We start from the raw sequence: 26851 nt of genomic DNA on the forward strand, positions 1-26851 counted from the left end.
CAGTGGGCAAGCATTGGGACTTTAATACATAGCATGACACTTGAGACAACGGAAAGGGCGGGCAGAAATGCAGTCCAAAACATTCTACAGTCCAAGAATGCTTGGTTGGTTGTCTGGAAGGTATGTTTCTGTGTTTCTCCAGAATACTCAGTAGTAAGGCCGCCTGGGGTTGTTCTGTGGGAGGCAGTGAGATAAAAAGGGAGTGCGTTAATGCTAAAGACAGATGGCAGCTCCTCCCGCCCAGAACCTTTCAGGGGCAGCTGAGCTCACTCCTTGAGATGGCTGGCTTTGGAGAGGAAGAAGGGGCTCAAATGCAGGTGGAGTGGTGGTGGGGGTTGTTGGTGAGACCGGGACTAAGGGAGGAGGGACACTCTGTTACCAGCACTACCACCCCACTACTGTGGACAGTGAGGAACCAGTGGCCATACCAGAGGAATGTGGGGGATGGGAATGCACGCACCAGAGGGTTGGGCCGGAAGCGGTAAGCCAGCATCATCCTCTTGCGGAAGGCCTCGTACTCGTCATCCTCCTTAGAAAGCTCTGCTGGCCGGTCAATGCCAAAGCCAGCGCCATCCACTGTAGTTGTGCCCCTGTGGGGGATGAGGGAAGGTGCAGAATGTGAGCAGAAAAGCAGGCTGGTGTGAGCAGGAGAGCAGATGCCCAGCCTGAGCTGGGACAGGAAGGCTTAGCCCACCAGCCTGCCTAGGAGCAGCAGCAGCAGCTCAAAGTGGGGCTGTGGGGGCCATGCAAGCTGTGCTGGGCTGGAGAAGAGCTAAGTGGGACACACAGGAGGGAAGAGCCTGAGCTGGGCTAGTCACCACAGTTCATAGCTAGGCCTGACTCTGGCCCAGGGACAGGACCAGATCCAGACCCTGGGACTAGTTTGGGATACTCCCTCACCCCCATCCTGTATCAAGGGTCACACTCACTTGTTAACTGGGTTCTTGATGCCCTGGCCCTCTGAGCCTAGACCGTCACCCTCCTTCCAGCCCATCTTCATCAGCATCTGGTAGCCAATATTCTCCACCGTCAGCTTGAATTCCTTGTACTCCGAGTAGTCAGGCTCACGGCCTTCCTGCATGACCAAGCAGCTGTCATCCCCGAGGGCCAAAACACGCCCCCTATGGCCTCACTGGCCACTAGCTGGGACCATCAGCCCATCCGTCCCCCACTTCAGACTAAGTTCCTCCTCCTCAGGGTTCCCATGGTCACACTTCGTGCTCTCTGGTAACCAAGTCAAAGAAGGCAAGGTGACAGTCACACAGGCCTCCTCTACCATGGGCAAGATTAATGATTCACCTACAAAGAAGAGCTCAGCTTCTGAGGGCGATTTGTTACACAAAGTGTGAAAAAGCAGCCATGGTCAACTAGGTGGAGAGGCTTGTGCCAGTCAGCTGTCTCTCTATGTGCAGAGGAGGAACGTTGAGCTTTCATTCTGAGGAGCCCAGTCCATTGGGCTTGTGCCTCCCATTGCATTAATTGGCTTCACTGGAAGCAGGATTTCCCAAAGCCCCAGGAAATGTTTCTAAAGTGGCAGCTGAGCTATTTGTGAATTCCCCAAATGGACGTCTGCCAGGGACAGATGCCTCCTGTGGAAGAGGGCCTGGTTCCTCCGTGTGAAGAGGCCGCCCGCTGGACAGGCCCACAGCAGGGCTGATGGCTGGGGACTCCCCATTCACCTTTAGGGCTTTGAAGGTCTCCATGAACTTCTCCAGCTCATCTGGTGGCAGAAAATCTCCAATGAAGTGCTTCCCCCGACCCATCTTCGTCAGCTGCTCAGCCCACTCTGTCCGGAGAGATAGAAAAGGTAAAAGAAGGAAGAGGTGAGCAGCCGCGAGAGAGGGAGGCAGCTGGGGGGAGACCCTGACCTGAACCCTGCTCCCTCAGGACAACCCTGCACCACTCCTTTTACTACTGAGAAGATTGAGGCACAGAAAAGCCAAGTCTTGTGCGCAAGGTCTCATAGGCCAACAGGTGAGTGGGGCTTCCAGCCACCCCCCGCTGGAAACTCAGCGTACCCCGAGTCTTGTCCATCTCCATGCGCCGCAGCTGGTGCTCCCAGGTGCCCAGCTCGCTATCCACCTCCTCGTCACTGTCGTAGCCATGCTGGTGCTGCTGCAGCGCCTTCTCCCACAACAGCTGCATGTCCTGCATCGCTCGCTTGTGCTGCATGATCATGTCGTACATCTGCTGCATCTGTGGGGAGCACACACTATGACAGGGCCTGCACCACATAACCGAACCTCCCCATGTCCCTGTGATGAGAGGCCCCTGTCTTGCTCAGAACTGGGCATCATCATCATGGACTAAATGAGGGCAACTTGGGCTCCTTATCCCCAAGAACTGATAGGCCAGTGCCTCTAGTTCCCCAGGGAAGCAGCAAAGAGGCCAAGCTGACCTTCACCCCAACACTGCCCACTACCAGCTGAGTGGCCCTCATACCACTCAGGGCGCCCAGTGCTAGCCAGGCCTGTCCTGGACTGGATACTGGAGGAAACTGGATGGAAAATTTAAGACTACTGAGTGGGAACAGCCCACAGGCACTATGTGGAATAGTTATTGAGCACCAGCTGTGCGGGATGACAGGCCAGCATGAGGAGGCCTGAGCTCTGGGCCCAGCTATACGCTGGGGTTGGCATGGCATTGGTGGGGAACCAGCCTGCCCAGGAGCCTCTCTGCTGACTGTGTGATCACTGCACCATAGGTGAGGGGGGGCAATCTGCCACCAGCAGCTGTGGAGCCTGCTCCACCCTCTGGCCTTACCTCCTGTTGCTCCTTCAGCTGCTTCTTTTGGGCGTCTGACAGTTCCGTGACGCCTACTAGACCCACGGGCTTCCCCTTCTCGTAGCCTAGCCCCTTGAGGTCCTGAACTGGAAACAAGACACAGGTCAGTCAGTGATGGACACATGGGCCTGGCCCTGCTCTTGCGTGTGCGATGCAGAATCCACTCACTGACAACACCCGAGGCACTTGGAGCGCGCACAGCAGAGCCCTCATATCAGCTGTTAGTCTCTCGTGTCACATGAGGACCACACGAGTCACACCTTGCATTGTCATGTGCACCCAATTTCATTCCCACATGCCCTCTCCAGGTAGGCCCTACATCCCCATGTTGTAAACACCAACACCAGAACTCAGAGGTCAGGGGCCTCAAACGAGGTCATATGGCTAATGGGTGACATGGTGGGGACTTTGCAGAGCCAGAGACACTAGAGCAGAGACGAGAGTGTGTGCACACGCACAAACACTGGCTCATGGAAGTCGATCCTATGGAGGACAGACACCTAGTATAGACATACATGGGTTTGGAGTCTGGTATAAGACTAAGCTGTGTGGCTCTGTTTAGCTCCTTCTGGAGAGGCAGCCAGTTGTCCTCACAGCATTTAATTTGGCATCAGCTTCGGAGCTTGGCTGGAGCTCCAGCAGCCCTGATTCACGTGAAGATGCTGTGATGGCCCGTCTGGGTGTTGGTTTCTGGGGGAGAAGCCAGGCAGATGGGTGGAGAGGATCCTCTGGGAAAGTGAAGAGAGCTGGGTGCTCCAGCTCCCCATGGCTGGGGCTTTGCCAGCAAGAACCAAATGCAGATGCTCTGTGACCCCAGGACTGTACCTCAATCCTCCTTGAAGAAGGTCTGTGGGGGCTTTGAACTTTATGAGAGCCCTATGCAGAAGGCTTCTATGACAAGAATGAATGTTAAGTACTTTAAAGTTTAAGGGAGACAATAGGATCTATCTATATGTCATCTACAAGAAACTCACTTTAGATAAAAAGATACAAACAGGTTGAAAGTAAAAGGATGGGAAACAAAAATTCCAAGTAAATAGTACTGAGAGAGCTGGGAAGGATATACTAGTCTCAGACAAAATATACTTAAAGTCAAATAAGATTACAATATATAGCCGAAACCGGTTTGGCTCAGTGGATAGAGCGTCGGCCTGTGGACTGAAGGGTCCCAGGTTCGATTCCGGTCAAGGGCATGTACCTGGGTTGCGGCCACATTCCCAATGGGAGATGTGCAGGAGGCAGCTGATCGATGTTTCTCTCTCATCAATGTTTCTAACTCTATCTCTCTCCCTTCCTCTCTGTAAAAAATCAATAAAATATATTTAAAAAAAAAAAGATTACAATATGTAGACTCATGGTGAAAGACTGAAAACTTTTCCCTTAAGATAAGGAGCAGTGCAAGTATCCCCACTTTTGCCACTTGCATTCAACATAGCACTGCAGGTCCTAGCCAAAGCAATTAGGAAAGAAGAAGAAAGATGAGATATTGAAATTAGAAAGGAAGAGGTAAAATGGTCACTATCTGCAGATGACATAATCTTATATCCCTAATGAATCTACAAAAGGATTATTAGAGCTGAAAAATGAATTCAGCAAAGTTGAAAGATAATACACAAAAATCAGTTGTATTTCTATACACTAAGAACACATAATCCAAAAATTAAATTTAAAAAGTTTCCACTTATAGCATCAAAAAGAATAAAGCACTTAGGAACACATTTAAACAAGGAGATGCAAGAACTATAAAACAAAAACTACATGTTAGAATGAATGAATGAAGACCTAAGTAAATGAGAGCCATCCTATGTATTCACAGGTTGGAAGTCTTAAATATTGTTAACATGTCAGTGCTACCCAAAGTGACCTACAGATTCAAATGCAATCCCTATCAAAATCCCAACAGTTTTTTTTGCAGATATGGAAAAGCCTATCTGAAAACCCATATGAAAATTCAAGAGACTCCAAGGAATAGCCAAAGCTTGAAAAAGAAGAACAAAATTGGAAAACTAACACTCCTGATTTCAAGACTTACCACAAAGGTACAGTGATCAAAACAGTGAGGTACTGGTGTAAAGAAAGACATACAAACTAGTGTGATAGAATAGGGCCCAGAAAAAACCTTTACATCCATGGTCAACCGACTTTTGACAAGGGTGTCAAGACCATTTAATGGGGGAAGAAGAGTCTCTTTAACGAATGGTGTTAGGACAACTAGATATCCACATGGAAAAGGATAAAGTTGGACCCTTACCCTATATCAGACATAAAAATTAATTTAAGCCTGCCTGGCATGGTTCAGTGGTTGAGAGCAAACCTATGAACCAGGAGGTCACAGTTCAATTCCTGGTCAGGGAATATACCTGGGTTGTGGGCTTGATCCCCAGTAGGGGCATGCAGGAGGCAGCCAATCAAGGATTCTCTCTCATCATTGATGTTTCTATCTCTGTCTCCCTCTCCTTTCCGCTCTTAAATCAATAAAAAATGTAATTAAAAAATTAATTTAAAATGGATCAATGGGTCAAATACCTATGTTTAAGCCCTGGCTGGTGGTTCAGTGGTTAGAGCATCAGCTTGTGCACCCGGGTCTTGGGTTTGATTCACAGTCAAGGGCATGTACCTGGGTTGCAGGTTTGATCCCCAGCCCCAGTTGGGGTGCATATAGGAAGCAACCAATAGATGTTTCTCTCTCCCCCTCCCTCCCTCCTTTCCACTTTCTCTAAAGATCAATGAAAAAACTATCATCGGGTGAGGAATAACAAACACCTAAATTTAAGACCTAAAACTATACACCTCCCTTCTCCAGCACAGACAGCACCTGGACCATGGACCCCAGGGAATGCACCTGCTTGTCTTAAGGAACATGCATCTGTGGAGACAACTGCAAACGCACATCTTGCAACTGTAAAACATGTTGAAAAAGCTGCTGCTCCTGCTGCTCCCCGGGCTGTGCCAAGTGTGCCCAAGGCTGCATCTGCAAAGGAGGCTCAAGCAAGTGCAGCTGCTGCCACTGAAATGCACCAGTCGTGCTGGGAGTGAGGGCTGGGAAGCATCTGTACAGTGCGTTAGTTGAGAAGTTGAGATGATTGTGCTTGTTATATATTTGCCCCAATGAGGTGTTGGTGACATTCATGTAAAGTGTTGGAGCAATAAAGTTTTCACTCACGGAAAAAAAAAAGACCTAAAACTATAAAACTCTTAGAAGAAAATACAGGGTCACCGTGGCAGGTTTGGCTCAGTGGATAGAGCGTCGGCCTGTGGACTGAAAGGTCCTGGGTTCGATTCCGGTCAAGGGCATGTACCTTGGTTGCGGGCACATCCCCAGTGGGGAGTGTGCAGGAGGTGGCTGATCGATGTTTCTCTCTCATCGATGTTTCTATCTCTCTCCCTTCATCTCTGTGAAAAATCAATAAAATATATTAAAAAAAGAAAAAAAGAAAAGAAAATACAGGGTCAAATTTTCATGACCTTGGATTTGGCTATGGTTTCTTAAATATGACACCAAAATCATAGGCCACAAACAAAAAATTAAATTGAACTTCATTAACATTTAAAACTTTTGTGAATCAAAAGACACTCTTAAAAGGGTAAAAAGACAATCCAAAGAATGAGAGAAAATATTTGCAAATAATATATGTAACAGCAGTTAATATCCAGAATACACAAAGAACTCCTACAATTCAACGACAAAACCACAAACAACCCAATTAAAAAATGGGAAAAGAACTAAAATAGACATTTCTCCAAATAAGCTATACAAATGGCCAACGAGCACATGGAAAGATGCTCAACACTATTAGTCACTAGAAAAATGCAAAAACTACAATGTGATCCCAGTTCATACTGGCATGACTCTAAGGCGAGGATGTGGAGAAATCGAAACTCTTGTGCATTGCTGGAGGGATGTAAAATGATGCACCTGCCGTAGAGAACAGTTTGGTGGTTCCTTAAAAAGTTAAATGTACGCCATAACCGGTTTGGCTCAGTGGATAGAGCGTCGGCCTGCGGACTGAAGGGTTCCAGGTTTGATTCCGGTCAAGGGCATGTACCTTGGTTGCGGGCACATCCCCAATGGGAGGTGTGCAGGAGGCAGCTGATCGATGTTTCTAACTCTCTACCCATCGCCCTTCCTCTCTGTAAAAAATCAATAAAATATATTAAAAAAATAAAAGTTAAATGTAGAATCACCATATGACCCAGCAATTCCACTCCTAGGTATACACACAGGAGAACTGAAATAAAGGATCCAAATAGTACTTGTATATGTGTGTTCACAGCAGTACTAGTTACAACTGCCAAAAGGTGGAAACCACCCGCATCTATTGGCAGATAAAGGATGAACAAAAGTGTAGTCCATCCACACACTGAAATACTATTCAGCCACAGAAGGGAAGGAAGTCCTGACACCTGCTACATACAACACAGATAAACCCTGACAACGCGATGCCAGACTTCTTGAAAAAGCCCACCTGACAGGGGTGAGGGGGTGGCATCCACGTCTCTCTGCACCAGCTCGGTGGGTGGGAGTTCCACCTTTTCCTCCTCAGGCCCCCATCGGCTCTTTCGCTTCCTCTTCACAGTGGCTGTAGTGGCTGGCTTTCCATGGGCAGCTGGAGCTGGGTTGATAGCAGGTGAGGGGGCAGATGAAGTAGGGCAAGCAGCAGTGAGGGGTACAGATCCGGACAGGATCTCAGGAGGCGGTCTGCGCTGAGGGCAGAGCTCCGGCACCATTTGGGTGCCTGTTGGGCCTGCCCTTGCTTTTCGGAACTCCTCTAGTTTCTGGCGGTAGTATTTGTAACCCTGGCTGCTGGGTTCGTACAGAAAGCTGTAAAGAAGAGTGGAGGGGCACACTGTCAGTTGGGGCAGGAGTAGCATGGGTCTTGTGCAAGCCCCCCAGGTCAGCCAGGGTCACTTCAAAGTCTCCACTATGACCTCCTGTACTGCCAGGCCTCAGTGGCTGCTGGCTCTAGTGACCCAACATTGAAAAATAACGTGGCCTGCCACAGCCTGTCACAATGCTGAGGGCCACACCAACCCCACCCCGACTTTATCGGGTGCCTGTCACACAGTTATTGATACACTGCCTCCAAGGAAAATGGTGGGTTCCCTCAGACCTGCCCCAGGTTCTGTGAAGCTCTTCCCCTGCTGTCCTAGAGGAGCACTAGAAGTCCTGAGGTGCGAGAGACACCTGGTGCCAGAAAGGACAAGATTTGCCCTAAACTGCACAGCTCAAACACTTGTATTTTTCTGATGCACTTGTGAGAGGTGCCAACAGCAAACAGAGCCAAAACAAAGACAATTAACATAGGAACAAATGGGGACCTGGACTCCAACTCAAGGGCAAAAGTCCCTGCCTTGCTGGAAGCCACAGTCCCTCAGTTCCCTAAGGGGTAGTTCCCCCACCCCAAGGTAGGAACAGGTGGCACTGAGTTCAGAGCTGGTAAAGCCTGCAGCTCCCTCTGCACCTGCCTGTTATCTCTTAGACCAGTGGTTGGCAAACTCATTAGTCAACAGAGCCAAATATCAACAGTACTTCTTCAAAATAGACTCGCCCAGGCCGAAAACCGACTTCTGCACATGGGCCACGAAGTTTCAATCGCACTGTACGTGCGCACCCGCACTTGGTATTTTGGCCACACTCAAGGGGCCAAAGAGCCGCATGTGGCTCACGAGCCGCAGTTTGCTGACCACGGTCTTAGACTATGCATGTCCTGAGCCCTAGTCCCATCTCTGGGGTCCACACCAGAGGGAAGAATCATAGCCCATCTCCATGTAACAAGATCTGTGTATATCACAGGTCACATGGCCCTCAACAAGAGGGGCTAGACCTGCACTCACAAACCTGAAGGATTACAAAAGCAACATGCAAGCTCAAGGATGCTGTAAAATTTCTTTTGTATAAAAGACAACAGGAAAAAAAACCTATAGACTGTTTCTATGTGTCTAAATAGAGCCAGGAGAGAGGTGGAAGGACCCCCTAGCCTAGACAAACTAATATTGGTACCTAGGGTGGGACGGAAGGACAAGGAAATGGCAGCATCTCCTTTGCACTCCTGGGTCATGATACAAGCATGCACACACCCTTTAGAAAACCCAGTAAGTGATCTTTGTAAAAATTACAGAGGAAACAAAGATCAATAAAACTGTTAAGGCCAAAACCGGTTTAGCTCAGTGGATAGAGCGTTGGCCTGTGGACTGAGGGGTCCCAGGTTCGATTCCGGTGAAGGGCATGTACCTGGGTTGCGGGCACATCCCCAGTAGGAGATGTGCAGGAGGCAGCTGATCGATGTTTCTCTCCCATCGATGTTTCTAACTCTCTATCTCTCTCCCTTCCTCTCTGTAAAAAATCAATAAAAAAATATATTAAAAATAAAATAAAATAAAATAAAAAATAAAACTGTAAAGCCTCTAGCCATGCTAAGAAAAAAGAGAAAATAAATTACTAATCACAAAAATGAAATAGGGGACATCACTACAAATCCTACAAACATTAAAAGGATAATAAAGAATTACTATGAACAACTCTATGCCCAAAAATTTGATAACACACACGAAATTAACTAATTACCTGAAAGACACAATCTGCCAAAACTCATACAGGAAGAAACTGACAACTCAAAGAGGCCTATTTTTATTTTAAAAAGTAGAATCATCCTAGCTGGTGTGGTTCAGTGGTTGAGCACCAACGCATGAACCAGGAGATCACGGTTTGATTCCCGGTCAGGGCACATGCCTGAGTTGTGGGCTTGATCCCCAGTGGGGGGTGTGCAGGAGGCAGCTGATCAATGATTCTATCCCATCATTGATGTTTCTATCTCTTTCTTCCTCTCCCTTCCTCTCTGAAATGAATTTAAAATTTTTTTTAAAAAGTTGAACTAGGCCTGGCTAGCTTGGCTCAGTGGATAGAGCGTCAGCCTGGGAATGAAGGATCCTGGGTTCGATTCCAGTCAAGGGCACATACCCAGGTTGTGGGCTCCATCCCTAGTGGGAGGAATGCAGGAGGCAGCCGATCGATGATTCTCTCTCATCACTGATGTTTCTATCTCTCTCTCCCTCTCCCTTCCTCTCTGAAATCAATAAAAATATATATTTTTTAAAAAATAAATAAAGCTGAACCAGCCCTGCCTAGTGTTCTAAGCGGTTACAGCATGGGCCTGCAAACCAAAGGGTCACAGGTTTGATTCCTGGTCAAGGGCACATACCTGGTTTGCAGGTTTGATCCCTGGACCTGTGCAAGAGGCAACCAATTGATGTGTCTCTTACATTGATGTTTCTCTCTCCCACTGCCCCTTCCACCCTCTCTAGAAATCAATGGAAAAATATCCTCAGGTGAAGATTAACAAAACAAAACAATTGAACCAGTAATTAATAACCTTCTAAAACAGAAAGCACCATGCCCAGGAGTTCACTGACGAATTCTACCAAATATTTAAGGAGGAAATTATACCAATTCTCTACAGTTCCTTTCAGAAAAGAGAAGCAGAAAGAATACTTCCTAATTCATTCAATTACCCTAATACCAAAGCTAGACAAAGACATTACAAGAAAACTACAGACTAACATCTCTCATGAATATAGATGCCAAAATCCTCAACAAAACATTAGCAAACTGAATCTACCAATGTTAAAAACAACTATATACAGGGGTCCTCAAACTACGGCCCGTGGGCCACATGCAAATACAAATATTGTATTTGTTCCCGTTTTGTTTTTTTACTTCAAAATAAGATATGTGCAGTGTGCATAGGAATTTGTTCATAGTTTTTTTTTTTTAAACTATAGTCCGGCCCTCCAATGGTCTGAGGGACAGTGAACTGGCCCCCTGTTTAAAAAGTTTGAGGACCCCTGATTATATACATCCCGACCAAGTGGGATTTATGCCAGGCAGATTTAACATTTGAAAATCAAGTAATGTAATTCATCGTATCAATAGGCTAAAAAAAATAAAAATCACAAGATCATATCAATAGCTGTAGAAAAAGCATCTGATAAAATACAACACCCATTCATGATAAAAACTCTCAATAAACTAGAATTAGAGGCAAACTTCCTCAACTGGATAAAGAGTATGTATAAAAACACCCACAGCTACCTCATACTTAATGGTGAGAAACTTGGAAACTCCCACTAAGAACAGGAACAAGGTAAGAATATCCCATTTCATCAATGCTTTTCAGCATCATACTAGAAGTCCTAACAAATGTAAAAAACGAGAAAAGGAAATAGATATACTAATTGAGAAGGAAAAAATAAAGTTGTCTTTGTCTGCAAATGACATGATAGTCTACATAAAAACAAAAAAACACATGAAAAAATAGACACATGCTCTCTCACTCTCTCTCCTGGAACTAATAACCTATTATATAGCAAGGTTGCAGGGTACTATGTTAATATGCAGATGTCAATCACTTTCTTATAAGCCAGCAGTTCATAAGTAAAATTTGAAGTTAAAAACACAATACTATTTACATTATCATTTAAAAACATGAAATACAAGAAACCAAGATGGCGGCATAGGTAAACACCAGAGATTGCTGCCTTGCACAACCACTTCAAAAATACAACTAAAAGATGGAATGGACATCATCCAGAACCACAGGAAGGCTGGCTGAGTGGAAATTCTACAACTAGAAGGAAAGAGAAAAGCATACTGAGACTCAGAGGAGGTGCGGTGCAGAAGTAAAATACAGAGGTACAGAGGCGCATGCGGAGAGGGTTGGCGGCTGAGGACACGGTTGTCTTTTTCAATCGGGAGGGAGTCTCAAGCTCTGAGCTCCAGTTTCGGGTGAGTCTCTGGGGACTCAGACTCATACGGGAGAAACGGGACTGTCTGGCATCGGTCAGAACTCGAGGGCAGCTTTCTCTCGGGGGTGCTTGCAGCGATTGCCGGGGCACTTGAGAAATAGGGCCTCTGAGGGCAGGACTGAGAGCAGCCATGACTGCTCGCTCCGCCCTGTTGATCCCCTGAGACCCCGCCCTGCCCAAGCCATGGAGGCTTTTGCATATAAAGGCCTGGCCCTTTGCAATCTGATAATTACCTAACAAACTGCAGCTGGCCCAAGGTGCATTGCGTCACAGCTGGCTTCTGCTGGATAGCCTCAGGCAGAGGCTAGATTAGCACCACCTGAGAGATCCAGGAGCCAGTGTGCCCGAGATTGCAGCTCCTCAGATCCATAAAGGACACACTCAGGGAGCAGACTCAGTGAGCACCAAAGCCCCATTGAAGCAAGTCTTGCCCCAGAGGGGTGTCTCCAGCACGGAAGTTCTCCCACTGCAGACACAGCTGATTCTCACAGCCAATTGGCCTGGAGGTCAATCCCTCCCAGTGTTACCTATAACAATCAAGGCTTAACTACAAGACTGTGCACAAAGCCCACAAGGGGGTGCACCAAGAGCGTCTACCTCAGGTAATTGGGGAGGCTGAGCCACTGGGCCCTATAGGACACCTAGCACAGAAAGCCATTCTATCAACACAGGGAAGCATAAAAAAATGCGGAGACAAAGAAACAGGACACAAATGACAGAAATGGAGGAAAGCAAACTACTGGATATAGAGTTCAAAACCACACTTTTAAGGTTTTTCAAGAATTTTCTAGAAACCGCCGATAAACTTAATGAGACCCTCAAGAAATCTAGTGAGACCCTCGAGGTTGTGATAAAGGACCAACTAGAAATTAAGCATACACTGACTGAAATAAAGAATATTATACAGACTCCCAACAGCAGACTAGAGGATCGCAAGAATCAAGTCAAAGATTTGAAATACGAAGAAGCAAAAAACACCCAACCGGAAAAGCAAAATGAAGAAAGAATCCAAAAATACGAAGATACTGTAAGGAGCCTCTGGGACAGCTTTAAGCGTACCAACATACGAATTATAGGGGTGCCAGAAGAAGAGAGAGAGCAAGATATTGAAAACCTATTTGAAGAAATAATGACAGAAAACTTCCCCCACCTGGTGAAAGAAATAGACTTACAAGTCCCCAAACAAAAGGAATCCAAAGAGGACCACACCAAGACACATCATAATTAAAATGCCAAGAGCAAAAGACAAAGAGAGAATCTTAAAAGCGGCAAGAGAAAGACAGTCAGATACATACAAGGGAGTACCCATACGACTGTCAGCTGATTTCTCAACAGAAACTTTGCAGGCCAGAAGGGAGTGGCAAGAAATATTCAAAGTGATGAATAGCAAGAACCTACAACCAAGTTTACTTTATCCAGCAATGCTATCATTCAGAATTGAAGGTCAGATAAAGAGCTTCACAGATAGGGAAAAGCTAAAGGAGTTCATCACCACCAAACCAGTATTATATGAAGTGCTGAAAGGTATCCTTTAAGAAGAGGAAGAAGAAGAAAAAGGTAAAGGTACAAATTATGAACAACAAATACACATCTATCAACAAGTGAATCTAAAAATCAAGTGAATAAATAATCTGATGAACAGAATAAACTGGTGATTATAATAGAATCAGGGGCATAGAAAGGGAGTGGACTGACTATTCTCGGGGGGGGTGTGTGTGTGGGGGATGCAGGAAGAGACTGAACAAAAATCGTGAACCAATGGATGAGGACAGTAGGGGGGAGGCGAGGGCGGAGGGTGGGGGGGGGAACGGGTGGAGGGGAGCTATGGGGGGAAAAGAGGAACAACTGTAATAATCTGAATAAAGATTTAATTAAAAAAAAGAAATATGAATAAAAACCAAGTAAGATCAAAAATATAAATAAAAATAAAAACATGAAATACTTAGGAATAAGTCTTACAAAATATGTAAAATATCTGTATGAATATAATTACAAAATTCTGATTAAAGAATTCCAAGAACTAAATAAATGGAAAGATATTCCATGTTCATGGATAGGGAAACTTCGTATTGCCACGATGTCAAATCTTCCCAATGTGATTTTTAGGTTTAATGACATTCCGATAAAAGTCCCAGCAAAGTTATTTTGTAGATAATGACAAAATAACTCTAAAGTTTATATTCAGAGAAAAAAGACCCAGAATAGCCAACATAATACTGAAGAACAAAGTTAGAAGACTGACACTACCTAACTTCAAGGCCTACTGTAAAGCTACAGTAATCAAGGCAGTGTGGTATTGATGAAGGAATGGACAAACTGATCACTAGAACAAAATAAAGGACCCACAATTAGACCCACATAAACATAGTAAAATGACCTTTCACAGAGGAGCAAAGGCAATACAATGAAGCAAAGACAGTTTTTTCAACCAACAGTGCTAGAACTGGACATTCCATGAAAAAAATAAAGAATCTAGACACAGTCCTTACACCCTTCATTCAAAAATTAATTATAAATGGATCACAGACCTAAATGTAAAATTCAAAAATATAAAATTCCTAGAAAATAATATAGAAGAAAACCTAGATGACCTTGGGTATGGCAATGACATTTTAGATACAATACCAAAGACACAATCCAAGAAAAAGAAACTGATAAGCTGGACTTCATTAACATTAAAAACTTCTGCTCTGTGAAAGACAAGGTCAAGCAAATGAGAACACAAGCCGTAGACTGGAAGAAAATAACAAAATATACCATTCTATCCAGCAATCACAGTCCTTAGTATTTATCCTAAAGAGATGAGATTCTTTGTCCACACAAAAACCTGTCCACAGATGTTTATAGTAGCTTTCTTCATAATTGCTCAAACTTGGAAGGAACCAAGATGTCCTACAGTGGATAAACTGTGGTGCACCCAAAGAAATGAGCTATGAAGCCCATGAAAAGACATGGAGGAAACTTAAATGCACATCACTAAGTGAAAGAAGCCAATCTGAAAAAACTACATACTATATGATTCCAAAGCTAACACTTTTTTTTTAATCCAGTCTTTTTTTTTATCCAGTGCAGATTTATTTGAACAGAGCTGTGGTTCTAATTCCTGTATGCTGATTTTTTTTAAAAAACCTTTTAACTCAACAACGTAAGGCTTTCTCATTAGAATGCAGTGGAATGTGGCAGCAAAGGCACTTCCACTGATTGGCCTTCTTGCCTCAGTTTCCTCACCTGTGAGAGGCCAGCACACTCGTAAACAAGGTGGCTCACACAAGTGATGTGTTAGACATGCAGTTATAGGAGTTCAGCCCACTGGGACTGGACATTCAATGTGTTAATTTCTCATGACTATGGATGATGCTGTATTTAAGATTATTTGGGAGATGGCATTTTAGAAGTGGGATGACTGGTCAAAGGAATAGGTAAACAGTTATAACATTGTTTTCCAAGACACACAACTGCTGGGGTGTGCCCGGCCCATGGGGGGAATCAGGAAGGCACAGAAGGGCCAGAGCAGCAAGTACACTAGGCGGCTGTTTGATTTGGGGGAGAGAAGAGCTGTCTCACACCTAACCCCACATGAAGATCAGTCAGTGTGGAATGAACCTGTACACCCTGACCAGGCCCAAATACCCAATCATCTCCCATTCATTCCTCGCCAGTGCATGGAGTGCCAGCTGTGGTCCCTTAGCAGCTCACCTTCAGCCACTTCTCCTCAGGGTCCATTCTCATCCTAGGCACTCCCCCACAGCTATCCTCGACCCCTCAGCAGCCCTCTGCAAACCTTCTCTGCCTCAACCCTCAGCCTGAAATGATTGATCACCCTCTATGATTGTGGTCAGTGATCCTGGAAGCACAGTTAGCCCCATCACTCCCTATGCAGACCCTCCAAAGACTCTCAATGAACACCTGAGCCTCTTGGGACCTGGCCCTGACGGGCTCCACAGCTTGTCTGCACAGAATGTCAACGCTCACCCTGCACTCCAGCCGCACTGGCACAGTGCCTGGCATATCAACTGCTTCACTCCCGTGTAGTGGTCCTTCTGGACACCCTCCTCCTGCCTACCACCCACTCTTGCTTCCTTCCTCCTGAGTGCCTGATGGTGTCTCTGAATCAACCAGCCCAGGTGCCTACTGCTCCTGCACTTTTTGTTATAGTTGCCATCACATCTCCTCACTTGACTGGGTGGGGACTTGTGGCCAAAAGTGTCCTCACAGATGCATCACCCCATGTTGGATTCAGTGTCCACCTCACCAGCCTCTGCCAGTACCACCCTGCAACAGCAACTGTGACCCACCCTGCCCAAACTCCCCTGGCGAAGATGAGGTGCTAAATCCCACCAATGAATGAGTGAGTGGGTTAACAGACCTAGCCTGAAGGGCTGGGGTGTGACTTCATGGCTGGGGACAGTAGGGGGGTCAGGATGCTTGTCGCATCCTGTCCATGGAACCTGCACACAGGCTAGGGACTCCCACTCCTCAGAGCCTGAGGTACCACACTCCTGCTTTCTTGTTGTTTCCCTCGTTGTAAAGATGAGACCCTAAGAATACACACAATGAGCAACACAGTTTTGTGAGGTTCTGCTAGAGGGCCTGGCCTGGCCCCACTTGGGGGGCCACTGTCTCTGTTACAAAGGGAGCCGGGCAAGTGCTAGAGACTTTCCCAATGAGGCACCTGGAAAAACACAAGGGCCTCAAAGTCCCTGCCACACCTGCCGCAGAGACAACTCCAGGCAGTGGTGTGCACTCGGGGAGTAGATACAGGGAGGCAAGGCTGGGCTCTGGGGCCAGAAATTCCTAGAACTGAGTCCTGGCCCTGCCAGCTTCTCGCCACGGACTCTGGCCTTAGGACCACCAAGCCTGTGACCAGGCTGAGGGGTCAAATCTCTGGTGGGTCCCTCCTTACCTGAATGCCTGGTTCTCACGATTGTTTTGGAGGGCGATGGTTTCCACCTCAGGACCCCCATCCGCTATGAACCTGGCCAACTTTTCTGCAAGGTTCTTGACCTCTTCGTCCTCTGGGGGTGAAACTTTAAGCAGGCTGTCAGTACTGAGCTCAACTCACCACACCCAACAGCCTAATTTCTGCTAAAAACCCCATGGGCAACAAGAGGGGTTTATTTTAGAAACAATGCAAAGAGAAACAGGCAAATGGGAATCAGATTATTACACTGAGACCAAACAGTTAATACTACAACTTATTCTGAGCCCTGCTCCCTACCCCTTCCCACCCATAGGTCTTGGGGGGCCTGGGACATTGCAGCATAATATAAGGGAAGGTTTGTGTCAGGCCCAGAGGGAAGACAGGAACCCCCACTTTGGTCTTTCTATAGGGGGCTGCCCAGCCAGGTCACATGGGGAGGTAAGCGTGGCCCTCCTCCTGGGGAGGTCAGTGCAAAGGCAAAGGGCCGCAGGAGACATGACAGACCAACCTCTGTGGCCCATGTCAGGCCTAAACATCAATTCCTCTCACCCACCAGCACTAGCTGGGATACTCATTAAAGCTGGAGACCATCCAGCCTCTTCCCCATCCACTGACACTCATCCCATCAGATATCACCAGCTGATTGTTTCTGCCCCCTCAGCCCCACTCCTAGGTGTCAGACGCTACATTTGTTTCTAGGGTTGGTAGGCATTCATTAACACTTGTTAAAATGACCATGAACCAATAGGCTAGCACAGCGGTCACCAACCTTTTGGACCGCACAGACCACCAGTGGTCCATGGACCACCGGTTGACGACCGCTGGGCTAGCACACCTTCCCTCTGTCTCTTTTGCATGTACAGGGCTGAGCTCCTGAATACAACCTTGACCCTGGTCCTCAGACCTCCCCCCCTCCTCAGAGCACTGGTGAAAAGGGTGGCACTAGCCCTAGCTTGACCCTGGCTGCGAGGGAGGGCACAAACCAAGGACATCAGCGCTACCCCATGCCATGGCACCCTCTAGGAACCCTGATTTCACCTGGGGAGCAATTTGTCCATGCACCTCCCCAGAACCTCCCACCCCCTTCTACCCACCTACCTTTCTGAGAGGTTGTCTGCAACTTCTGTGATTCCTTCCTTATCTCAGCCACCTTCTTTCTGTAGTAGAGGAATTCCCTGCTATTCTTATCATGCAGAAACCTGAAGAAGTGTTTTGCAAAACAGAAAGGAAGATGAGTAACGAGGACGAGTAGACTTGTGCAGCATCTGAAGACAAGTTATGCAAAAGCAAGCTAACAAGCACAGATGTCTTGACAGAGCCCAAAATTAAGTCTCTGCATCACATTGGAGACTTTTTGCAACCTTTGGTGTAAGTTATAAAGTGCTTGGAACACCATCTGGCCCACACAAGCAAGCACCCAGACCCAGCCAGCCTCAGTCACCACAAGAATTTTACAAAAATGTCTGCACATACTACTGTGTGGCAAGAACATTAAGTACCAGTGACCTTCCCCTCCCAAAAATACTTACGAAAACGCTGGGTTATCCTTGTAGTTCTCCATAGCTACTTTTTCTAACTCGGGGCCTCCTTCTGCCACAAAGCGGGCCAATTTCTCTATCACTTTCCGAGTCTCGACTCCCTCTGGGGGTGAAACTTTAAGGAGGCTGTCAGTACTGGGGTTCAACTCACACACCCCACAGTCAACAGGCACACTCTCTCTACGGACCACAAGGACAAAGGGGTAGGGGAAGAAGAGGGTGAAATGCAGGAGGTTGTCAGGCGTCCCGGGTCCATGCACAAAGCACCGTGACGAGAGGGGAGTTGGTCTAAACAGTTTTCACGAGACACACTGGGTGGGAGAGAAGTGTGCGACCCTCTCAGAGGCTGAGCCGATCCACAGGCTGGAAGGGAGACGTTTGAAAACATAGCCAGCCTCTCCCCACCCCCCGCCCTTTATTTTAAATGCTTAAGTCTTTTCTTTATTTACCAGCATTAAGTATAATAAACTGGTCCCTTTCCATCCTTCAAAGATGAAAAATTCTTTTAAAATAGCATTACAAACTCTGATTTAAACACATTGGGTGGGTTTCAATCCACTGCAATTAATGTCATCATAGAGGCTCAATCGTCCCCTCTGTGGCTGGTGGAGCCTCTTCAAGCTGGGTACTGAGGCCTTTGGACATGGCCCCCGGTGTCTTGATGGCCTCCTCACTATCTGCTGGAACAGGGTGCTCCAGGTCATCTGATACACTTCCTGCCCAGACCTAGAGCCAGCCATTCTTCCAAGAAGTCTTGGTTTTCGTGAGTGAGAAAATGTTTCCAGACCACCATCTGGGTGCTAAGGATGCTCACTGCAACGAGCTTAATAATTACCTCAGCTTTTTCAGAGAACAGAGGTATAAAAATACATTTTTGTGTTTGCATTAGCCTCCCCTTTGAGCCATGTGGAACTTGCTTTTGTCTTTTTTGCTGGACTTTTTTGGAGGGCACCTGTCAGCCAACATACAGTCCTATCCCCTTTATGAGAACTCCCAAGAGAAAGTTCTCGCTGTCAGTCAGTGCCTAGGAACGTTTGCTCCTTTCGGCAATGGGGCTAGAAGACACTGAGCCTGTGGCCAATCTTGTTCCTCCTGTTGCTTGGGCTGCCAAGAAGCTGGGGGTAGCGGAAGAAACATGTGATCGCACCCTCCTCCTGCATACCTGACGATGACCCTGACCTGGCTGCCATTTACAAGCACAGGTGCTCTTCTGAGGCCTCCTCAACTGTAGGTCTCAACAGGCCTCAAGGGCCTTGAGACACCCACTGCCTCTTGTAAAGCGGAGGTTCATGGCAGGGTACAGTCAGAACTGCCAGGGCACCTCTCGAAGGAAACACCATCCTCTCAGGCTCTGTACTAATGTTCCAGACTTCAAGGTTCGCCACTGATCTGCTCAGATGTATGGTCTGAAGCTGGCATCCTCATCCCAGAGCCAGAGGAGTTTAGAGGCTGTTATGGCAGACCATACAGTCACTTCAGTCTGTACTCAGTCAGGATAACATGACTCAGCCAGCCAGCCTGGGCAGAAGTAGCCTAAGACTCCAAATGGCTCAGGTGGCACTGAAGCCTTGTTCTGAATATAGGTAGGGCTAGAAGTATTAGAAGTGCCACCACTGCCACCCTCTGCCCTCCTACAGCTTGGGGCCTAGACTAACTCACCCAAGGCCAGTAACTGTCCTTCCCCAGGCAAAAAAATGAACTCTCCAAGCTGCAGGCTCATACCTCTGGCTCAGACTGGCAGGAACAGGAACTGCATTAAGAAATGGGCTTCTGGGCCTCAGAGGGCTTGGAGGGCATGCACCCAGACTGGGGAGCCATGGAAGGTCCTCCTTATGTTGGGAGGAAAGTGCAAGTGAACACTCAATGAGGATACCCCTGCCTTGGCTGGAGGCCAGGCCCCAGAGTAGATGATGGGTCCCACAGCTCCCAGGATGAAGCCCACACTGCAGCCCCTCCTCACACCCTTCCTTTAACTGCACCCCCTCACCCCAGCGGCCTCACCTGACTGAAGTCCCAAGTACCCCATACTCCTGGCCATGCTTTCCCTGCTGACTGTGGATCTGCCCCGGAGCTGGAAGGCGGTGGGAGAAGGAGGGCGGCAGCCCCCGCACCTTACCTTTGATCTCCAGCCACTGCTCATAGTCTTCCTCTTCGTCCTCATCGGGAGATTGGAAGACACTAGGGCGGCTGGCCAGGGGCAGCTGCTTAGCGTGCACATAGTTCTTCACCTGGTTCAGTGGGCTGCTGATGAGGGGAGGCCTCTTCCCAGCACGGGGGAGGACTCGAGGTGGGGCGCTGGGCACGCTGGGGGGAGCATCTTGGGAGAGAAGGACATATACTTGTGCTCAAGCTCTGCAGTGCACCTTTCCCTATCTTCCCACCTAATCTGAGTGTCGTCAGTCCCTGGGGGCTGGGGTCCTCAGCTTCCAGCATAGCACCTGGTGGGTGGTGGGTGCTCAGAGAAGACACCACCCCATTTTACAGATGAGGACATCAAGGTTCACAGATACATGACTTTTTGGTTATCTAGATATGGCCTGAATCCCACATCCAACTTACAACCATTCCCTCTGGTTGTCAGTGGTAAGCTAGAACAAGCCTATTCTGGGCTTTTCAAACACAGCTCATAACCCGTGACCCTGCGATAAAGAGGAGCCTGTTCTTCCTCTCTGTGGGTGAATTTGGCCTAAACTTTTTTTTACCTGTTACCTAGGAAGCCTGACAAAGGTCAAAGGTCATCTGTTTCACCATTAACTTTCTTTTATTTTATACCATTAAGTTTTTTAAAGTAAAAATAACCTCTGACTGGTAAATTGCACAACCACAGTTATGGGTGGGCTCCCTAAGGGCAGTTATTCTCACACCTGGCATGTCTCATGGATTCCTGTGGGCCAGGCAGTTCCCCACCTATGAAAGGGGGCCCCATTCCTCCCACTTGAGCTGCTGCTCTGACCACAGCCATGGTCTCACAGCCCTGGGCCTGCTTAGTCCTGGTCCCCATGCTCCTGGACAGAAACCTGGGTTGTCTCTGCTCCTACAAGGTAAGCATCTTGAGAGCAGGTTCCATGCTTTCTCCCTGGGTGTTTAGTGTGGAAATGAGTGAAATGAGGGTGCTCAATAAACTCGGGATGAGGAGAACAAATCTGAGGCAGAACCTGCCATTTCTAGGAAGCCAGGGATCCCCGGGAGGAGAGAGCAGGCAGCATGAACATGAGCCTGAGCCTGAATAGGAGGAGATGGGATGGGGAAACTGCACTTACCTGTGCTAGTCTGCGCCTTCTGCAACTTCAGAAACTGCTGCAAGAAGCTGCCGTCATTGGCAAACTTGTTGGAAGCGGAAGAGTTGTGTGTGTTTGCAATTCTAGACCCAAGACAGAATATAGAGAGGGTAAACTTCTAATGGAGGGGCTGGGGCATGCCTTGCCTGTCTCGGCTCCACACCCACCCAAGTTCTTACCTGGTGAACAAAAAACCCACCCCCAGATGTGTCTTGGGGACTGCTGAGTGCAGAGAGCTACCTTCAGAGTTGTAAGGTGGGAACAATCTTGTTCTAGTCAAAGCAATGCTACACATACTGATGTCAACTCTATCGGACTATTGACCCTCCCACTCCAAATAGCCTCCTCAACTCAGAACCACTGGCTCTCTTCCTGCACCAAATCCTATCCTACCTGGTGTAAACAAATTATCTGAGCTGCTACTGGGTACCATGTCTGTCTTCTCAGCTAGACTTTAGAATTATCCAAAACAGTGCATTTGTATGTGTTTTTACTGTGTGTGACGGCATTTCTGGGCCTGGATTGGCCAGCACTTCTGTGAGGATTACACACATACAGGAAAACACCCAAAGCAATCTCTTGGTTCGAGAATTACAGGGGGATTATATATTTTTATTTTCTCTCTTTTTTTGCAAATAGTATGTTTTACTTAAAAAAATTCTTTTTAATCTTTTATTTTTTTAAAAAATCTGTTTTAATTGATTTTTAGAGAGAGAGGAAGTAAGAGGGATAGAGAAATAGAAACATCAGTGTGAGAGAAACATCAATTGGCTGCCTCCTGTAGGTCACCCACCGGGGATTGAGCAACTCGGGCATGTGCCCTGATTGGGAATTGAACCGGAGATTCACAATCAAACTGGAGATTCACAATCAAACTGGCAACTTCTTGGTTCCTGGGTCGATGCTCAACTGCTGAGCCACACTCGCCGGGCTTAAATCTGTTTTTAAAAAATTAGCACAAGCCCAGCCAGTGTTGATCAGTGGTTGAGGATTGAACCATGCTCCAAGAGGTCGCCAGTTCAATTCAGGGTCAGGGCACATGCCTGGGTCGCTGGCTCGATCCCCAGCAGGGGGCATGCAGGAGGCAGCCAATTAATGCTGATGTTTCTCTTTCATCCATGTTTCTGACTCTCTCTCCATCTCCCTTCCTCTCTCTCTAGAAAAATAAATAACATATTTTTTAAAAATATATAAAAATTAGTACAAAAGCAAAACCGGGGTCCTGAATGCTTAATTCAAATTCATTTTTCCCTATCATAAAAGTATTAGAGCTCATTATAAACAAACAAGAATGTAGAAAAACTAAAATATAGAAAGCAAAGAGGAAAACTCAATTCCTTCCACTTCACAATAGCTACTATTAACACTTTGGTATATATTTTTTATTTGCCCCTAAGTTAGAAATAGAAGGAAATAAGGCTGTGATCATAGAACGTGCCCTCCTTCCATTCTCTATTGTAACATACATCCTGTACCCTCAAAAATTCCTCATATATAGTGTTTCTAAAAGCCGAGTAACAATCCATCATACAGATACACCAATAATTAGTAAAAGCTAGGGAACCCACAGATCTAGACTTTTTCCTTTAAAATTAAGTGTTACTAGAAATCTGTTTTAATGAACTAAAAATGGAAATAACCTAAGTAGTCAACAAGGGACACTGGTTAAATAAATTATGGGCCCTGGCCAGCATGGCTCAGTGGTTACAGTGTTGGCCCATGCACTGAAGAGTCACAGGTTTCCTTCCCCGTCAAGAGCATGTACCTGGGTTGCAGGTTCCATCCTGGCCCAGTTGGGCATGTGCAGGAGGCAGCCAATCAAAGTTTTTCTCTCTCTCTACCCCTTCTTTCCCTCCCTCCCTTCCACTTTCTCTAAAGATCAATAGAAAAAATATCCTTGGGTGAGGATTAACAGTAAAAACAACAAAAAAGTAATGAAGCCCTCACACACACTACAAAGTGGTGAACCCCGAAAGCATTACATCTAGTAAGAGAAGCCAGACACAAAAGTTCACCTATCATATAAAATATCTAGAACAGGGGTCCTCAAACTACGGCCCGTAGGCCACATGCAAATACAAATATTGTATTTGTTCCCGTTTTGTATTTTTACTTCAAAATAAGATATGTGCAGTGTGCATAGGAATTTGTTCATAGTTTTTTTTTAAACTATAGTCCGGTCCGCCAACGGTCTGAGGGACAGTGAACTGGCCCCATTTAAAAAGTTTGAGGACCCCTGATCTAGAATATGTATATCCATGAAGACAGAAACTAGATTAGTGGTTGCCAGGGGCTTGGGAAAGAAGAATGGGAATGATGGCTACTGGGTATGAGGTTTCTCTCTGAATGATAAATGTTTTGTAATTAGATAATGGTGATAGTTGCACAGTGCTGTGACTATACTAAAAATCACTAAATCATACAGTTTAAAAGTTCAATGTTATAGCATGTAAATTATATCTCAGTAAGAATAAAACTTAAAAACTGATGGTTCTAAAGAGTTGTGATTTGGGGAAAAGTTTTTCTTTTAAGAAGTGTGTGTGTGTGTGTGTGTGTGTGGGGGGGGGGGTTGTCCCTGGCTGGGTGCTCTGTTGGTTAGAACATCGTCCCATTCACCATAAGGTTTCAGGTTTAATTTCCAGTCAGGGCACATAGTTAGGCTGCCGGGCTGACAAGGTAGTGGTGAGGATGGGAGGCAAACGATCGATATGGGTTTCTCTCTCTCCTCTCTTTCTCAAATCAATAAAAACATATCCTCAGGTGAGGATTTAAAAAAAAGTGCCAGGGAGGCCTGGCCAGGTAGCTCAGTCCCTGGTCAGGGCACATACAAGAATCAAGTAATGAATGTATAAATAAGTAGAACAAGAAATCGATGTTTCTCTCTAACCCTTCCTCTCTTTCTCAAGTTAATCAATAATTTTTTTTTTTTTTTAAATAGTGACGCAGGGAAAGCAGCACACAAATTTGATCACAACTTCATAAAACAAAGCAAAGATGTGGGAAATATTATCAAAATGGTTGTCTTGAGGCAATTTGAGTATTTCTTATTCCTTCAGCAAGAAATGTTAAATGTAGGTGCTTTATGCTTTTATTTGCATAGCTACCTGTACCGTACACCCACCCTCCTGGTGTGAGCCCCATGAGAGCAGAGACAAAGTCTGGGTTTTTTGCTCTGGGCTATACCTCTGACCCCTGGCCCACAGGTCGTCAGCAGTAAATAACTGCTGAGTGAAAGAATTGGCAGGCCATCCGCTGGGTTTCCACACACCCCTGTGTCTCTCCTAGCATTCTAAGCCTCCTGAAAGAGAGCAGCTGTGTCACTCCTTGCACCATCAGGCTGTGACCGGGTGCAGATATAACACGACTGCTCTTATAAACAAAACCCTCTGCCCGTGACCCTCGAAGACCCAATCCAGCCTCAGAGTGCACTTACTCGCCAGGATGCGGGGGCTGAGGGCTGGACACCTGATTCTGCTTGGCTTTCTGCTCCATTCTGGCTTCAATTTCCCGTTTCTTCTGAGCAATGAGTTCTTCCTGATGAAGGATGTTCATGTTCATTTTTCCAGACTTGGGAGGAGCAACCCCAAACCACCGGTTAGCCTTTCCTGGGGAGGGAAGAGAAACACATCAGAAATCATCTTTGCGTCACACACATGCCCGGCAGCTGCTACAGGAGCGCCGCAGTGGCTGCTGCTTGTAGCAACGGACATTCCAATTGACATTCATACATATCCACTCGTTCATTTATTCAGCAAACATTTACCGAGCTATATACCAGGTGCTGTGCTAGGTGCTCAACAAGAGAGACAAGGCCTCTGCCGACATGGAACTCAGGTCTGGCTAGGGAGACAATAAACTTGTAACAAAAAAGTAGCTGCAAAATCATGGTAAGAGCTCTCTGCCGGAAACGAAAAAGGATGAGAAGGCATGACAGAGGAGCATCTCTAGCTAGAGCAGCCAGAAAATAACCATTTGAAGAGGAAGCAGTTAAGCTGAAACCATAAAGAGCTTCCTAAAAAGCCACATAGGGAACAATCTGGGCAGGGTAAGGTGCAGATGCAAAAACTAAAAGTTGGATAAAGCTTGGTGCATTCAAGGACCAGCAAGGGTCCAATGTGGCTTGAGCAAGTTGTTCCAGGAATGAGAGTATAAGAAAGGGAGTCTAGATTTTACTTTAAGGTCCTTGGAAAGTGTCAGGGAGTATTAAGCTGATAATATCCAATAGGTATTTTTAATTTTAAAATCATTCTGGCTACTACTTGGAGAGAGTGCGTAGGCAGCAAACAGACCAGCGAGGAGGCTTTCTGGCTCCAAGCAAAAGATGATGTTGTCTTCAGACATGGGCATTGGCTGTGAAGATGGAGAAGACACCTCTAAATTTCCCCATGGGATTCAGAATAAAATCCAAATTCTGAAAGTCAATTTTCAAGGCCCTGCCAGAGATGGCCCCCCCCTTCCCCATCCTTGACTTCCTTCAAAATGGCAAGCCAGTCCCTCCAAGGCCTTTGCACTTGCCACCCCCACCCCCAGCCCCCCTTGGTGTGGAAGGCTCTGCCCCCCAGGCCTCCTTCTCATCTCAAATGTCTTCTACTCAATAAGGCTTTCTTTGGCCACCCAATATCACCAGCCTCCAGCCCCACTCTCTCACATCATAACTCTCTTTGCATAAATAGTTCCTCTTGGTGCATCGTCTGACACCCATTAGAAAGTGATCTTCAGGAAGGCAGGGCCCTGTTTTGATTACCACTGCACCCCCAGCGACCAGCACAGCGCCTAGCACACAGTATTTGCTGAATGGGTGGGCGAGTGTATCCATTCTGGGGCGGCTAGGGCTGGAAGAGATGGAAGGGCAAGGCTTGTGGTCAAGTGGAGGCTCGAAAGACTCGGGAATTTATGTATCCAGGACATGTCTGAGAGCAGTTCAGAAAAACAGCTTTTCCAGAAAGCAGCACACAGGCCAAGAGGCAGCTGCTGCGAAGAGAAGCGCAGGACAGCCCCAAGGTTGCCGCTGTTTGGGGGAGCGGAGCTCGGAAGAGCCCTGAAGGTGGTTTATTTTTCGGAAAGCCGACGCAAGACAGACCCGGTGTCTGCCTTTACGGAGGAAGCCAAGCGTCCTCAGCAAACCAGGCCCAGGGTAGGGGACAGCAACTGGGTCTGAGACCTCGTCAGGCGGGGGAGGTGCAGAACCCGTCGCTTCGGGCCGCCCACAAGCTGAGGGGGAGGACCGGCGGGTTGGGGCAGACTCGGTCAGAGGACGAAGCGGAGACGCGAAGCTCGGAGGACGCAGAGGGGAGCATGAAAGGAGGAGGGGGCTGTTACCTGCAACATCCCGGTTGTCCATCTTGAGACTCCTCCAATCCCACAATGCTCCGGCGCCACCTGAGGAGGCATGCTATAGTGCGCACGGCCTAATGGGAGATGTAGTCCTCATTGGCCAGCCACGCCCTGCCACTGAGGGGACACCTGGGACCTTTCTCGCAGGAACGCAAACCTCGGCCTCTCTGCAAGGTCTGGTCTCAGTCCCACAG

At 47.0% G+C, this 26851-nt stretch overlaps 1 protein-coding gene and 1 pseudogene across 4 annotated transcripts; one reads left to right on the forward strand and one right to left on the reverse strand.

Annotated features, from left to right (window-relative positions):
• On the reverse strand, positions 1-26815 carry SUGP1 (SURP and G-patch domain containing 1). 4 transcript variants are annotated; one of them, XM_036314978.1, is made up of 14 exons: positions 26643-26815; positions 24757-24928; positions 21306-21406; positions 20162-20362; positions 18037-18160; positions 17606-17706; positions 16490-16613; positions 7251-7606; positions 2764-2870; positions 2019-2196; positions 1680-1786; positions 930-1075; positions 461-590; positions 1-174 (listed from the first exon to the last, which is right to left on the reverse strand). In XM_036314978.1, exons 1-14 carry the CDS (start codon positions 26662-26664, stop codon positions 148-150), a joined length of 1896 nt encoding a protein of 631 aa, XP_036170871.1. In that variant the 5' UTR covers positions 26665-26815; the 3' UTR covers positions 1-147. The 4 variants fall into 4 exon arrangements, 3 of the variants coding, with proteins under 3 accessions (XP_036170871.1, XP_036170872.1, XP_036170873.1); XM_036314979.1 differs by lacking the exon at positions 26643-26815 and adding an exon at positions 25972-26139; XM_036314980.1 differs by lacking the exon at positions 26643-26815 and adding an exon at positions 25087-25286.
• Positions 5607-5795, forward strand: LOC118657814 (annotated as a pseudogene).
• Positions 26816-26851: the final 36 nt, after the last annotated feature.

Source organism: Myotis myotis, unplaced genomic scaffold, assembly GCF_014108235.1.
Source record: "Myotis myotis isolate mMyoMyo1 unplaced genomic scaffold, mMyoMyo1.p scaffold_m19_p_6, whole genome shotgun sequence".
NCBI classification, from domain to species: domain Eukaryota; kingdom Metazoa; phylum Chordata; class Mammalia; order Chiroptera; family Vespertilionidae; genus Myotis; species Myotis myotis.

Excerpts from the sequence above, each read along its gene's own strand:
- SUGP1 (XM_036314978.1), bottom strand. The coding sequence starts at position 26,664 with ATGGACAACCGGGATGTTGCAG. Across the intron at positions 20,363-21,305 it reads GAAGGCGCAGACTAGCACAG|ATGCTCCCCCCAGCGTGCCC; the intron begins GTAAGTGCAGTT and ends TTCTCTCCCAAG. Across the intron at positions 175-460 it reads GCTTCCGGCCCAACCCTCTG|AACAACCCCAGGCGGCCTTA; the intron begins GTGCGTGCATTC and ends TGCCTCCCACAG.